The sequence below is a fragment of the Hemiscyllium ocellatum genome, chromosome 2 (genome assembly GCF_020745735.1).
Source record: "Hemiscyllium ocellatum isolate sHemOce1 chromosome 2, sHemOce1.pat.X.cur, whole genome shotgun sequence".
Lineage (NCBI taxonomy): Eukaryota > Metazoa > Chordata > Chondrichthyes > Orectolobiformes > Hemiscylliidae > Hemiscyllium > Hemiscyllium ocellatum.
This window is the reverse complement of record NC_083402.1, coordinates 11,383,939-11,400,479: the sequence shown is the minus strand read 5'-3', so window position 1 is coordinate 11,400,479 and position 16,541 is coordinate 11,383,939. Positions and strand designations below refer to the sequence as shown.

At 42.7% G+C, this 16,541-nt stretch overlaps 1 protein-coding gene across 1 annotated transcript in view; it reads right to left on the bottom strand.

The window, feature by feature from the left end:
- Positions 1-16,541, bottom strand: part of sh3bp2 (SH3-domain binding protein 2) — a 128,421-nt gene that overhangs the window by 30,775 nt on the left and 81,105 nt on the right. The window contains exons 6-7 of the mRNA XM_060842792.1: positions 12,426-12,496; positions 4,847-4,932 (exon numbers count right to left, since the gene is read on the bottom strand). Coding sequence (XP_060698775.1) covers positions 4,847-4,932; positions 12,426-12,496 — 157 coding nt within the window. The remainder of the gene's footprint in view (positions 1-4,846; positions 4,933-12,425; positions 12,497-16,541) is intronic.

The following is a 16,541-nucleotide window of genomic DNA, read 5'->3' as shown; positions in this document are numbered from 1 at the left end:
CATCCATGCCAATCTGATATCTAAATTAATCTAGTCTATTTGCCAACACTTAGCCCATATCCCTCTAAACTCTTCCTATTCATAAACCTATCCAGATGCCTTTTAAATGTTGTAATTGTACCAGCCTCCACCACTTCCTCTGGCAGCTCATTCCAAATATGCACCACTTCTCTGTGAAAACGTTGCCCCTCAGGTTCCTTTTAAATCTTTCCCCTGCCATGTTAAACCTATGCTCTCTAGTTTTGGACTCCCCTACCCTATGGAAGAGACCTCGTCTATTCACCCTATGTATGCCCCGCATGATTTTATAAACCTCTGTAAAGTCACCCTTCAGCTTCTGATGCTGCAGGGAAAATAGCCCCAGTCTATTCAGCCTCTCCCTATTCCTCAAATCCAACAACCTTGGCAACATCCTGAACTCTTTCAAGTTTCACAACATCCTTCCTATAGCAGGGAGACCAGAATTGAAAGTAGTATTCCAAAAGTGGCCTAACTAATATTCTGGAGACAGGCAGTATCCGAGGAGCAGGAGAGTCGATGTTTCGGGCATAAGCCCATCATTCGATGTCCAAAACATCGAATTCCTGTTGAAGGGCTTATGCCCGAAACGTCGACTCTCTTCTCCTCAGATGCTGCCTGACTGGCTGTGCTTTTCCAGCACTACACTCTCAATTCTGATCTCCAGCATCTGCAGTCCTCACTTTCTCCCAATTAATGTCCTGTAAAGCCCCAACATGATATCCCAACTCCTAAACTCAATGCTCTGACCAATGAAGTCAGAATTCACACAACACCAGGTTATATATTAGATTAGAGTAGATTCCCTACAGTGTGGAAACAGGCCTTTCAGCCCAACTAGTCCACACCGACCCTCCGAAGAGCAACCCACCCAGACCCACAGGTTCAACAGGTTTATGTCACAAGCTTTCAGAGCACTGCTCCTTCGTCAGGCAAACTGATGAAGCAGCAGTGCTTCAAATGTTTGTGATTTCAAATAAACCTGTTGAACTATACTCTGGTGTTGTGTGACTTCTGACTTCATTCACCCCAGTCCAACACTGGCACCACCACATCATGGCTGACCAATAAAGACAAAGGTCAAAGGAGACAATTTCAGAAAATCGTGCATAAATCTCAAACAGGGATTTAAAACAAAATGTATTTTTTTTATATAGGATCTAAGCCTCACTGGCAATAATAATATTTATTATTCTGCAAAGGGTGTTCTCACAGTCACTGTCACAATGAAGCAGTCTGGGAATAATGTCCATACAGTTGGTGAAGCAATCTGGGAAGGGAATAAAAATTAATTGCCGTAAAACATGTCCAGAACCCTGATGGACACGGTAAAAGATGCCAAGCTGCACAACGTCTTCAGTGCCCCTGCAGACGGAGCGCAGCGTAGATACACCTGGTCACGGGCAGATGGGTCTATCCGCTGTGTCCCGAAGGATAGATTACCTGTTTGTGTCCCGAACGCTCTCGGTCAGATCCACCGACGTCAAGCCGGTGTTCTTCTCTGACCACTGCCTCCTGCTGGCCGATTGTCATCTACAGGATGAGCGGTGGGCTGGTAAGGGAACGTGGAAGCTGAACACTAAGCTGTTGACCCCGGGAAACATTGAGGAGCTCAAGAGGGACTACGCAGGTTGGAGAACCGTGAAGCCCCTCTTTGAGTCTCCAGCGGACTGGTGGGAAACAGTAAAAGGGAACATCAAGAGGTTCTTCATCCTCAAAGGTGTTCAGGAGGCGAGAGAGAGGAGGGGAAAACTGTCCCAGCTCCAGGAAAGTATGCAGAACCTGCTCCTGCTGCAGACGATGGGGGTCAATGTCACGGAGGACCTCAAGGAGGTGAAGGGCCAGCAAGCCTCGCTCTTTGCCTCGGAGGCTTCCAAGATAATCTTCCGGTCCAGGGTCCACTCAGTGGAGCAGGACGAGACGTGCTCACGTTTCTTCTTCCAGAAGGTGCACAAAGAGAGCTCTGTGCTCAGCAGCCTGAAGGAAGAAGACGGCTCGATAACGTCATCTCAGGCCGACGTCATGAGGATCAGTAAATCCTTCTATGCCAGTCTGTATGACGCGAAGCCGACTGACAGCGCGGCCTCCCAGTCGTTCCTGTCCTCTATCACGGAGGTCTTAGACGTCAGAACACGCGAGAGGCTGGACCAGCCGCTATCTCTGGACGAGCTGACCAAGGCCCTCGAGTCCTTCGAAAAGAATAAACACCCGGAAGCGACGGCTTACCGGTCGAGCTCTATTCCGCTCTGTGGGACTTGATTGGCCAGGACCTGCTGGAGGTGTATGTCAGTATGCTTCGGGCAGGTACCATGAGTGAATCCATGAGGAAAGGCATCATCACCCTCATCCACAAGCGGAAGGGGGAGAGTGAGGAACTCAAAAATTGGAGACCAATCTCACTGTTGAATGTGGATTACAAAATTCTGTCAAAGGTAATCGCCAACCGGGTCAGGTCTGCTCTGGGGTCGGTGATTCACCCTGACCAAACCTGTGCTGTGCCGGGCAGGAAGATCGCTGAGAGTCTCGCACTCCTCAGGGATATGATCACCTACGTGCAGGACAGAGGGTTGGACACCTGCCTGATCAGCCTGGACCAGGAGAAAGCCTTTGACAGGATATCACACAGGTATATGAGAGATGTCCTCTCCAAAATGGGCTTTGGGGAGGGAATCAGTAATTGGATCAGACTGCTCTACACAGACATTGTCAGTGCAGTCTCAATCAATGGGTGGGAATCAGAGAGCTTCCCAGTCAGATCTGGAGTCAGGCAGGGCTGCCCTCTCTCTCCTGCCTTGTTTGTGTGTTGCATACAGCCATTTGCCGAGTCCATCAGGAAGGATGCGAGCCTGAGAGGGGTGACTATTCCTGGCAGCGGGGGCCTGCAGGTTAAGGCCTCCCTGTACATGGATGACGTCGCCGTTTTCTGCTCGGATCCGCTGTCCTTCCAATGGTTGCTTGATACACCCATGCTCATTTGGAAAGTGAACAGGCTTGCTTAGTTGGTTGCCTGTGAAGGATTGTCTAATCAACCTTAATAGTTCTATAATGAATAAGCTTAACTGAGAGAGAGTATAGTAACATGTTCCACTTTTTAACAATATTCATGTTCTGTACTAAAACAAATGTTAAAAATGTCGTGCCCCTCCATAGAAATGTTTGCAGCGAGTCCTGAAGATTAATTGTCAATTCATAGTCTAGGACAATTTTGGAAGGCTGATATTTTAAAGCAGAATATCTTGAAGTAAATATTGGGCCAGGATTTGTGTTTTACTGACCACTTAACTATCAACACTGGGTAAAACTGACGGTAATCACTGCCATCTGTACAATGCAGAAATCCAAACAATCTTTGTCAACAATACCTTTAGAGGGTACTGACCCATTATCTCTACACATGCATTGTGAACCTCAACTATTTACACACTATTCTCATTATTGAAAAGATTTAAATGTTAAGCCCTTATCAATCACAAGTTGCTGAGTTTCTAATAATATGAAACCATGGTTGCTGGCTGAACAAGTTCTCTGGCTCTGTAAAACTCAGATGGGGAGTTGTATTCCCTTACAAGAACATCTAAATGTTGATCTTAGAATCATAAATGTTACAGATCTTTGAATAATTTTGCTTATCAAAAACTTTTTCTCCTATTTGATCTATATTTGTATTCCAATGTTTATTTCTGACTTGAAGAGGATTTGTAAAACCTATCTTTTCCTTCCTATTTTGTGAGAACATTTCCTTCTGCCGAGTGTATCAGACTTCCCTCTGCCATTTTTGTTCCCCAGACACCACAGATTTCCTGTAGATGGCGCTAAATTGCACTATTTTCAGCACCAGTTTCAACCTGTCGAGCCTCCTAAATATTTGCGTGCATCTATACTTGAGGCCACAACTATTGCTGTCCCTTAATTACTGATTGCTACATGTGGGCCATTACAGGCAGCAGGTAGAGAGGGAAATATTGGATTTGATAGCTGACATTCAGATGTTCTGTTGGATTAACTTCCATAACCAAGTCACTTTTCATCAGTTAAAAATCACACAACACCAGGTTATAGTCCAACAGGTTTAATTGGAAGCACACTAGCTTTCGGAGCCACTCTCCTTCAATGCAGTGTGATGTAACTGAAATTATACATTGAAAAATTGGTTGTCTGTTAAGCCTTTCTGGTGATAGCCAGACAATATTAGATTACTTACAGTGTGGAAACAGGCCATTCGGCCCAACAAGTCCACACCGACCCGCCGAAGCGCAACCCACCCATACCCCTACATTTACCCCTTACCTAACACTACGGGCAATTTAGCATGGGCAATTTAGCATGGCCAATTCACCTGACCCACACATCTTTGGACTGTGGGAGGAAACCGGAGCACCCGGAGGAAACCCACGCAGACACGGGGAGAACGTGCAAACTCCACACAGTCAGTCGCCTGAGTCGGGAATTGAACCCAGGTCTCAGGCGCTGTGAGGCAGCAGTGCTAACCACTGTGCCACCGTGCCGCCCATGAAGGTGTTGAAGGTGTTAGCCCCCTGTGTTCTCTGTCTATGACCTGATGTTTAGATTGAATTTATGTAAAACTCTGTTATCTCACTTTTTAGATTAGAATCAAAAAGCATTCACCTGAGAGCTACAGAAGATGATTATCATTTTGTCATCAGATGCATGCATCAGAGCAATGCTATTGGCACTGGCCTTATGGAATTTGAACCATGTAGTTGATAGTATGTCATTAGTCCTAACACTAGCTAATGAAATACAAGTCCCATCATTGCCCATAAAACTACAGCAAATATAGCAGGAAAGCAAAATGCTAACCACTCACCTCCAGATTCTGATTCTTTTGCTGTGTATTTTATCTGTACTGGACGCTCTATTGAGCCATAAAACTTCTCGGCATCAGAATAGTCACTGAAAGGAAGAACACGCAAAGCAAGTCATTAAAATCCAGCCATTAGATCTAGATCTATGATCTATTCTGTAGCAGCATTTCTGTGGATACTCCATAACAAGTTCTTCTCAAAATTTGACATTCACACCCCAAATATGAAGATGAACCTAGCTATGAAATTTGAATGTACCTTTTTCAGTCTGAAATATTGCTGTCAGTTCACTGTAGGTACATATGCTGTCATTCAAAACAAAAATACAGCAATTGGCAACACAAATAATTAACAAGTAACCAGAAATAATAGGATGAAAAGGCCATTTTAGCCTTTTAAGCCTCCCTTCATTATGTCATGGCTGATGTGCCTCAGGCCTCAACTCCTTTTTTATGTCAGTTCCTCAATGTCCTGCTACGTTAAAAATCTATCTTCTCAAACACTTGCAGTGATCTAAATTCCACAGGCCTCTCGGATATAAAATTCCAGACTCTCATAGATTCTGAGAGGAGAAATTCCTTTGTATCTTAATTTTAAATGAATGTCCCCATATTCTATAATTATGTCCCTAGTCTGCAATTTCACAGCCAGTGGAAACAACTTCTCAATGTTTATCCTTAGAATCCTGTATGTTTCAATCAGACCATCTCTCATTCTTCTAAATCCTAATGATAAAAGGACTACTGCAAATGTGTTGCTGGTCAAAGCACAGCAGGTTAGGCAGCATCTCAGGAATAGGTAAAAGGACTAGCCTGTTCTTGATAAATCAACCCCTTCATCTCTGAAATCTGCCTAATGAATGTCTTATTTTAATTGCAAAAATATACTTTATTCATAAAAAAATTATGTACATATACATGTACTAAAGCAATTCTGAAAGCTCTTTGCAATTCAAGGAAAACAAACCTTACATCTGACATTCCCTGCCAATGACATTTCTTACTTTACGCAGGACACTATTTACATATATTGAGGTGGCGAGAAGGTCTGACAACTGAAAAAAACCCCATTGTACTTTGGCAGAAACCACCCTCAAATGGTGGTCTTTCCCTTCCATGCCTTGGTGGCAGCTGCCCCCTAGTGCATCCCTCAGCACGTAGTCCTGGACTTTAGAATGTGCCAGTCTGCAATGCTCAGTTGAGGTAATCTCTTTGCACTGGAAGACCAACAATGCTTTCAGCAGATCAAAGAGCATCTTTCACTAAGTTTATGTTCTTTCAAACACAGTCTTTGTTAGTCTCAGTGCGCATCCAGGATGCAGCCCACAGAGCCCAGAATCCCACGTCTGGAGCTGCTCAGGTCAAACTTTGACAAAAGCCACTAAATCTCTCTTCAGACCTTCTTTACAAAGGCACATTCCAGCCGCACTCCCCCCCCCACAGCCACTTTGATGGCACGCATGTGGACATACATAAAGAATTTGATGGAGAGTGCCCTTCTCACCACCAGCCATGCTATGTTTTGGTGCTTGTTGGAAAGTCTTGGTGATAAGGTATTCTGCCAAATGACTTTGGCAGTCTGCTCAGGGAACCAGGAACAGGATCCACCTTCTTCCCCCAGGATATCGAGGATGTTATGTGCTGACTACTTCCTGATAGAATTGTGGTCAAAGGTGTTATTCTTTCCAAATTATTCCACAAGGGACAGGTGATACAGAATGGTCCAGTCAGCTAGGCCCATTGTTTGCAATACCTGAGACAGGATGGAGAGGGGACCCTCACTTTCCTTTCTCCTCAATACCTTCAGAAGATATTCACATTTGCCTCAGGCTTCAGAAGGTCAGATCAAAGTACTGCTTGCTGGAAAAAATCCTGCAGACAGACTATATCCGCTGCTTGGAACATACAGCAATCCAGGAGGATCCTCTTCATGAAGAAGGTCCAATTTACTAGCATTCCTTCTTTCACCTTCTTCACAATCATCCTGACTGTGTTCCAGGCACCCTCACCTGGGGTTCAGCCTCTTGCATTGGTTATAGCTCCAATTGGCTGTATGCCGAATTGACGTTAGGCCGAAGCCAGCATAAAGATCTATCAACAGCAACTCAGCTCAACTGACAATTCTCCAACACCCAATCATGATCTGCTGACCTTACTTCTTTATATCTTGACTCCTTTTTCTCCCCTCTCCTCCAACCCTATCTGTGTCTTGTTAAAAAGAGTTGCTGTCAGTACAGCTGATCTATTTTCTATATTAGCACTACATTTAAAACCATTAGCAGTTATTTTTCGTCTATATAATTCATCTACCAGCATTCCCTTTGCTCTAAGCATTCCCCATCTGTTTCACTTATCCCTCCTTACCCTTTATCAACAGAATAAAAACCATCACTTTCCACTGCACTTGAAACATTAACTCTGTTTCTCTCTTCACACATGTGAAGTGTCCTAACCCAACCATTTCCGGTTGTTTCACCAATAATTCTCTCTCTATTGTGTGGTCAGAAGTGGAGGTGTTTGCTGATAATTGCACCATTTTCAGACAAATTACAACTCCTCTGATACTGAAATGGTCTATGTCAGAATGACAGAGATACCTGGACAATATCCATTGTTGGGCTGACAATTGGCAGGTAATGGTCATGTCACACCGTGTCAGGCAAAGACCATAACAAGAGAGAATTTAACCATCTCCCCTTGATATTCAATGGTCTTACAATTGATGAATCTGCACCATCAACATCCTGGGGGTTACCATTGGTACTGGATTAGCCATTCACATGCTGTGCTTACAAGAGCAGATCAGAGGCTAGGAATCCTGCAGCAGGTAACTCACCTCCTGACTCCCAAAGTCTGTCCATCATTTACAAGGTGTAAGTCAGGAAAATGATGAAGCACATTGCCTAGACGAATGTAACTCCAACAACACTCGAGAAGCTCGATAACACAAAGGACAGAGGAGCACATTTGACTGGCACAACATCCAAAAGCATTCTCTCCCTCCACCACCAATACTCAGTAGTGGCAGTGCGTACCATCTACCAGATGCACTGCAGAAATTCACCATGGTTCTTAGACATCACTTTCCAAGCCCACGACCACTTCCCTCTGTAAGGGCAAGGGTGGTAGCTACATGGCAATACCACCATCTGTAAGTTCCCTACCAAGGCACTTGCCATTATAACTTGAAAAAACGTTGCCTTTCCTTTAGTGGCACCAGGTCAAATCCTGGAATTCCTTCCAATGGCATTTGGCTTTACGTTCAGCAAATAGATTGCAGCAGTTCAAGAAGGCAGCTTATAACCACCTGCACAAACCGGTTCGAATCAATAATTAGATTACTTACAGTGTGGAAACAGGCCCTTCAGCCCAACAAGTCCACACTGACCCGCCGAAGCGCAACCCACCCATACATTTACCCCGTACCTAACACTACGGGCAATTTAGTACAGCCAATTCACCTGACCCGCACATCTTTGGATTGTGGGAGGAAACCGGAGCACCCGGAGGAAACCCACGCAGACACGGGGAGAACGTGCAAACTCCACACAGTCAATCGCCTGAGTCGGGAATTGAACCCGGGTCTCTGGCGCTGTGAGGCAGCAGTGCTAACCACTGTGCCACCGTGCCGCCCACTGTGCCACCGTGCCGCCCACAATTATGGAAGCAATAGCAATTGGAAAATCATAATTTAATTAAACTGAGTCAGCATACCTTCATGAAAGGGAGATCACATCTGACTTAAATAATGAGAGTTTTGTGAGGAAGTCTCAACCAAAGTGGATACGGGAAACCAGTAGATGTGTTGTATTTGGACTTCCAGAAGGTGTTCCTCAAGGTACCTCACAAAAGGTTAAGTCAGAAGATAAGAGCCCATGGTGTTAGAAGTATTGTATTAGCATGGGTAGAGAATTGGATATGGGCAGGAACCAGTGAGTGAGGATAAGGGGTTCTTTCTCAGATTGATGACCCAGAACAGAAATAATTCCACAGATGCCAGTATCCCATCACAATGTCCAAGTTCTCTACATGCTCCTTATTAGTTTTCCTGGTTATTAGCACATCTAGGTAAATGGCGATCTGGGGTAGACCTTGTAAAATTTTCCCCATTATCTGCTGAAACATTGCACAGGCTGACGATACCTCCAAATGGCTGTCTTGTATAGTGGTACGAACTCTTATGGGTATTAATTGTCGCATACTTCAATGAATTGCAGGTATGCATGGCTCATGTTCAACTTCATGTAGGACAGCCCCACGCTAGTTTTGTGTTTATATTCTCTATGCGAGGGACTGGGTATTTATCCAGCTGCAAAAGTGGTTTACGATTTGTTTAAAATCCCCAGAAAGGCAACTGACCGGTCAGGCTTTACAATCGGTGCTGCCCATTCCACAACAGGGTTGGTTTGATATATGACAGATAGCGGAATTTTAATTCAATAATAATCAGGAAACAAGATTGAAATAAGATGAAACCATTGCCGATTGTCAGAAAAACCCATCTGGTTCACTAATGTCCTTTAGAGATCCTTCCTTAGTTTGACCTACATGTGACTCTATCTCCAAAGGAATGTGGTTGACTCTTACTGCCCTCCGGGTAATTAGGGATGGGTAATAAATGCTGGTCCAGTCAGAGATGTCCACATCCCATGAATGAACAAAGGAAACTCTCCACAGATTCTGGCAGACCTCATGACTTTCTCCAGCATTCATTGGGTCATAGAGATGTACAGCATGGAAACAGACCCTTCGGTCCAACCCATCCATGCCGACCAGATTTCCCAACCCAATCTAGTCCCACCTGCCAGAACCTGGCCCATATCCCTCCAAATCTTTCCTATTCATATACCCATCCAAATGCTGCAATTTGTACCAGCCTCCACCACTTCCTCTGGCAGCTCAATCCATACCTGTACCACCCTCTGCGTGAAAAAGCTGCCCCTTAGATCTCTTTTATATCTTTCCCCTCTCACCCTAAACCTATGCCCTCTAGTTCTGGACTCCCCAACCCTAGGAAAAAGACTTTGCCTATTTACCCTATTCATGCCCCTCATAATTTTGTAAACCTCTATAAGGTCACACCTCAGCCTCTGACACTCCAGGGAAAACAGCCCCAGCTTGTTCTTGAGGTTCCCTTACCCATGCCTGGCCTGATATAATGAGACTTTATGGGGTCCATTGTCAATGTTGAGGACACCTGGGCAACCCCTCATCAATTTCCCCCACAACTGTGTTCTGCTGGGTCTGTCCTGCCTCTGGAACAGAACATACTCTGGGGTGGTGACTTTTGTGATTATAACTGTCAAGCTGTTACTTGATTAGTCGGTGAGACAGCTTTGCCAGTTTTAGCACTTGCCTGCAGATGAGAGTAAGGAGGGCTTCACAGGGCTGACACAGCTGGCTTTACTATTGTTGATTCATGTGCTTTGACCTGGTGCCAAGTGGTTTGTCCAGTTTCATTCCTTTACTTAAAAAACAAAATTAAAAGGAGCGAGAGAAACCAATTCAGTTCCTTGAGGCTGCTCTATCATTTCATATAATCATGGGTGGTCTCATCTCAGCCTCAGCTCCACTTTCCTATCTCTGTCCATAATCATTTAACCCATTACTCATTAAAAACCTGTCCATCTCCTTCTTAAATTTACTAAATGTCCCAGCGTGAGTACACATTGGGATAGTGATTCAAGCATTCATGACCTTTTTACAGCGTAATTTCTTGTCATCTGTATTTTAAATCTGCTACCCCTTATCCTAAACTATGATCTCTCATTCTAGAATTCCACCTACGCAGAAACACCCATTCTATACTTGCTCTATCAAAACCCCTTAGCATCTCTATTAAATCTCCCCTCATTCTTCTAAACTCCAGACAATAAATGTGTAAACTGCACAATCTCTCTTCATAAGACAAACCCCTCACCTCTGGAATTAATCTATTGAATCTCTTCTGAGTTGCCTCTAAAACCTGCAAAGCTCCAGGTCTAGTGTCACTAATGCCTTGCACTGGCACAGTAACAGTTGTCTACTTTTACACTCTACTCTTCTAGTAATAAACACCAAAATTCCATTTGTCTTCCTTATGACCTGCTGAACCTGCATAACTAGTTTTCTGTGATCCATGCATGAGGACACATGGAACCCTCTGCACCAAAGCACTCTTCTGTTTCTCTCCATTTAGATAACATACTTTTTAGTGATTTGATGCAATTGAGCGGCACGCTAGGCTATTTCAGAGAGCATTTAAAATTGTGCATTGATGTGTATTTGGAGTCACATTTCACCAGACTTGGCAAGGATGGTAGATTTCCTCCGAAAAGGATATGAATAACCAGACGTGTTTTTATGAGAATGATTTCATGGTCATTATTAGACCTTAAATTCCAGATTTGTTTGGATTTATATTTTGTCTAAAAAGCAATTTAGATGATCCTGAAATCATGAAATGTGCGTTTTACAAGACACAAGCAGTCCCTTCTCCTTCTCACTAAAGAAGGCTCGAATTTATCACAATTTGGAGATGCCAGTGTTGGACTGGACTGTACAAAGTTAAAAGTCACACAAAACCAGGTTATAGTCCAATAGGTTTATTTGGAAGCACTAGCTCTCAGAGCGCTGCTCCTTCATCAGGTAGCTGTGGACACCACAACCACCTGATGAAGGAGCAGCGCTCCGAAAGCTAGTGCTTCCAATTAAACCTGTTGGGATTATAACCTGGTTTTGTGTAATTTTTAACTAATTATCACAACAACTCAAGAGCTCAATTTCTTTTGGACTAAAAGTTTTCTTCTTCTTTTCGACTTTTCTCATTTAATGTTTCTTCCTTCTGCCTTTAAGGTATTGCCTTGATGGATACTGTGCAATGGACACCAGTTCCCTTCAGGGTGCTGCACACAAATGGCTCTTCTACAGGCTTGAATATAAGTTGTATTCATGAACAGGTTATTCCTCTTGGTGATATGACAGTATGGGAAAGAACAAGGCAGGAATGATGCCACACAAACCCAGAAACAATGAGGATAACTAAGACATTCCTCAATGTTTCCCAGGCTGAATGACTGAATGTATTAGATATTGAAAACTCACTTATGACAATGAAATAACTGAAAGAAGGCATTAAACAAGAACTAAGTAAATGTTTGTAAAAAGGATAACACAGTATAACCTTGATTATCCAAACATCAATTATCCGAATTTCGGATTATCCGAACAAGATCTCAAGGTCCCATAAAAACAGCATTAAGCAACTGAGCATTCAGTTATCAGTTAAACGGCATTATGGTGTGCCTTGCTGGATAACCAAGTAATGTTCGATAAATGGCACTCAAATTACCGCTTGTTTATGATAGATCAGTTACCTGTTAAACAACATTATGGTGTGTGTTGCCAGATAACCGAGAAATGTTCGGATAACTGGCATTCATAAATTACTGCTTGTTTCTGATCAGATCGATTATCCGAACAATCAATTATTCAAACAAAATACTCCCTGCCCATCTCATTCGGATAATTGAGGTTCTACTGTAATTAAGAAATGTGTGTGACTATAGAAAATTTAACTTAGTTGGAAGTTTTCAGTGGATACCTCAAATTCCCTTGCATGTCTGTCTTCTCATGATAACGATCAATTTCTTTTCGCAAACCCATCATCCATTTCTGAAAGAAACAGCAATAAGAAATTATCATACCACGTTTCATCTGTGTCTTTTCAGCATTAATTCACCATGGGAACTATGGGGACAAAGGATAAGGAAGGCCCCCAAGCCTTCACAGTCGTGGTCATTCAGTTGTTGTATTAGATACAATCTGCATTGTCACAATTCTTAAAATTCTCATACTGTTAATCATTTCATCATTGTGGAGTGAAAGCTGGAAACTGTGACCTTTTTTCCAGCTCTTCTCCTATTCCACACTTCCAGTCCGATCAAGGGTCTTAATTGGGAAAGAATGAAAAGAAGCTAAGAAACTCCATATGAGCTTTTCTGGAGTGTTGAATCTCCAAAACTTGATAGTGCACATCAACATTCTCTCCAACCTACAGCTGCTTTAGTCATCACACAGCAACAGAATAAGACCATCTAGTCAATTGCAAGCATGCTGTTTGAGAGAGTGGCTGATTTCCTTTTATATGGAAAGAAATATTGCAGTCAAACACATTCCTGTTCCCAATTGTCATCTTCATGCATTTGTACTTCCAGTGGGGTTATTGATTATAATCACAAGTCACAATGGTCAGGAGCAGGAACTTTATCCAATCTCAACCACTTTCTTTTGTTTTAAATTATCGGACACTAACTAACCATAGAATCACAAAAGTTTGGAACACTTTACCCAGCAAAAGAATTAAAGAGAAAATAATCAAAAGAATCAATCAACAAAGGAGCTGAATTCTTAAGAGACCCTTCTTAACAGGAAATTTATATGATATTTTGAGTTTGATTTTTCATTTCTGATTAGTTCAAGAAGTTTAGTTAGCCCTCATCCATCCTTAATTCCAAGTATTTTCACTTTGTGACTTAAGTATTAATACAATCAATGACTATGAAGCATTGTACATATCAGAGAAAACTCTGTTCTCTATCTTACAAAGGAAGTACTCTATGCTAAGATAAGGGCAGAAGTTCAGTGGGGTCAGAAAAACTCCGCGGAGCATTTTAAGATGATGGTTGATACTTGGACTCATAAAACCCACTCCCATTGCCAGCAAAAATCATTTTCCCTGATTGGAGAAAGGAAATAAAGTTTAGGGGTGGGGAGGATGCACAGAGGAACAAGTCTCAAATCTTATCCATTTAAAATTGGTTCAAAATTGAAATATGGCACATTTTGGCGGGTACAAGAGCCTTATATGGGAGTCACAAATTGATGGAGTAGATGTAAACACTCTGAAAGGCAAATATGGTTTGTTTGATTGTCATGACCTGAGACTTCTCAAGTCCTCTGGTCTTTAACCTCAAAATAAGATAGAAACTGTCACCAAAAGAGAGAGAGAAAAAAATCTTACTGGACTGTTTTAATTGATAGGTGTAAGTTAGAGGAAACGTTAGCATCTATTTGTGCAGCATCAACACAACTGTGTTGAGGAGTCAGTTGGGATTTAAAAGCTCTGAAATTCTTTTTTGGTTCAAGAGTTGTTTCACTATAAAGTTTATTGGATTTAGTGCCATATTATATTGTTAGATTTTTTTTTTGTCTCCACACGACACCTGAAGTACGATCATGGAGGCATGGAGGGAGTTGAAGGAGGGGGTGAGAGTTTTGAAGAAGGGTCACTGGACCCAAAACATTAACTCTGGCTTTGGCCTAACAAGTCCACACCAACCCTCCTAAGAGTAACACACCCAGACACATTCTTCTACCCTATATATAAAATTAATTAGCTGAAACTTTGGGATCCCAACCTCTGAGATGAGTGCTCTGCATCTCTGACAAAATTATAAGATTAGATTCTCTACAGTATGGAAACAGGCCCTTTGGCCTAACAAGTCCACACCAACCCTAAGAGTAACACACCCAGACATATTCCCCTACCCTATATTTTACCTCTAACGCACCTAACATTATGGGCAATTTAGCATAGCTAATTCACATGACCTGCACATCTTTGGATTGTGGGAGGAAACCCTCACAGACACAGGGAGAATGTGCAACTCTACACAGACAGTTGCCCAAGGCTGGAATCGAACCCAGGTCCTTGGCACTATGAGGCAGCAGTGCTAACCACTGAGCCACCGTGCCACCCATAGCAACTAAAAATTTTCTGTAACAGGACCCTACCCTCAGAAATTTATCAAGACTCCTGAGACAGCACCTTCCAATGACCACTACCATCTAGAAGGACAAGGGCAGCATATACATTGGAACACCACCACCTGCAAGTTCCCCTTCAAGCCACTCACCATCCTGACTTGAAAATATATTGCTGTTCCTTCAGGATCGCTGAATCAAACTCTGGGGCTCCCTCCCTAACAGCGCTGTCAGTGTCCCTAGTCCCCAGTCCCCAAATACTGCAATGGTTCAAGGTGCAGGACACCACCACAACCACTTTCTCAGGGGCAACTAGGGATGGGCAATAAATACTGGCTCAACCACAAAGCCCACATCTCATGAATGAATTTAAAACAAATTGGGGTCACAATAGGAAAACATTTGGGAAACAGTAGGTTAAAGACAGACCAAGGGTAAAAACAGAACTCCCTACCACAGCCACATCTCCTTCCTCAGCACCTGCCTACGGAACCGACTGATCCCACACGGACTCCGAACTACCTCTCCGCCCCCACCCCACTCCGGCCTTTCACCCTCACCTTGACCTCCTTCCACCTATCACATCTCCATCGCCCCACCCCCAAGCCCCTCCTCCCTACCTTTTATCTTAGCCTGCTTGGCACACTCTCCTCATTCCTGATGAAGGGCTTGTGCCCGAAACGTCGAATTTCCTATTCCTTGGATGCTGCCTAACCTGCTGTGCTTTAACCAGCAACACATTTTCAACTAAAGACAGACCAAGGTTTGGTTGAGCTCTATGTTGCGTTATTTGCAGAACTTTCTGGTTTTGCTTGTTGTAACTTTTGGATCTATTCAGAAAGAATGCTGAGCCATACAAATCAATGTGCCAAACTCGGGACATTTTGTCTGTTCTGAACTAACTGATCTTAACCACAACAGTACTTACGACAAGAATTCCACAAATAAGAAGGTTACTGAAATATAGAGTTTAATAAAAAAATCTAATTGTTCTGATATCAACAAAACAATATAGAAATTGTTTTTCAAATTTAAAGTAATGGAAAGTCCCACTGTCTACAATCATCCTGCACATTTTTTGGATAGATGTCTTTTTGTTCTTTCAATGTATAAAATGAATACAATTTTATTCAAGAAGAGATAAACATTCATTGTTTCATTGAAAAACCAATATCACCGAGTCTGGAGACCTTTTATTCTATTTGTGATTGGTTCGTTCCATTTTAAAACAGCATTTGTTTCCCACATTTTTTTTTCTCAATTCATCCTCTTCTGAAGACAATAATTCAATATGACAGATTTTGCCCATTCCCCTATAACAGGCATATACTTTACCTGAGCAAAGGTAATGAGTGCTGGTTGGCTGTTCATGCCTGGGCTATCACAGCCAAATTTGATTTTATCCTCATTTCAAATATAAACAAGAGTTTTTAGGGATGGCAGTGGTGTCACGGGATAGAGATCTAGGTAAGCTGCCTTTCAGACTTTCAGGTCCAATACCCCATTGATGGTTTGGGCACTTTAACAATTCCACAACCTCTAGTCTTCAGCCACGTTTTGCTGCGACAACCTACTGCTGACTCAAACTGGTCAGACCAGATTCACAGTCTCAGAGATTACTCAAGAATGAAAATAATATTATTACTCAATAATGAAAAGAAATGCAGGAAACCAACTGGCATTACCGTAAATTATCCAGATAGATCTGAAATTAAGCTAGAATGCAAGAAGAGCCAAATCAACTCTACTTCTCATGGGAAAACTCTACTTCTCAGCAGGAATTCCTTAGAAGAGTATCAAGGCAGTAGGAGTATACTTAAGAGGGAAATTAGGAGGGTAAAAAGGGGACATGAGATAGCTTTGGCAAATAAGGTGAAGAGAATCCAAAAGGCTTTTATAAATACATTAAGGACAAAATGATAACTAGGGAGAAAATAGGGCCCCTCAAAGATCA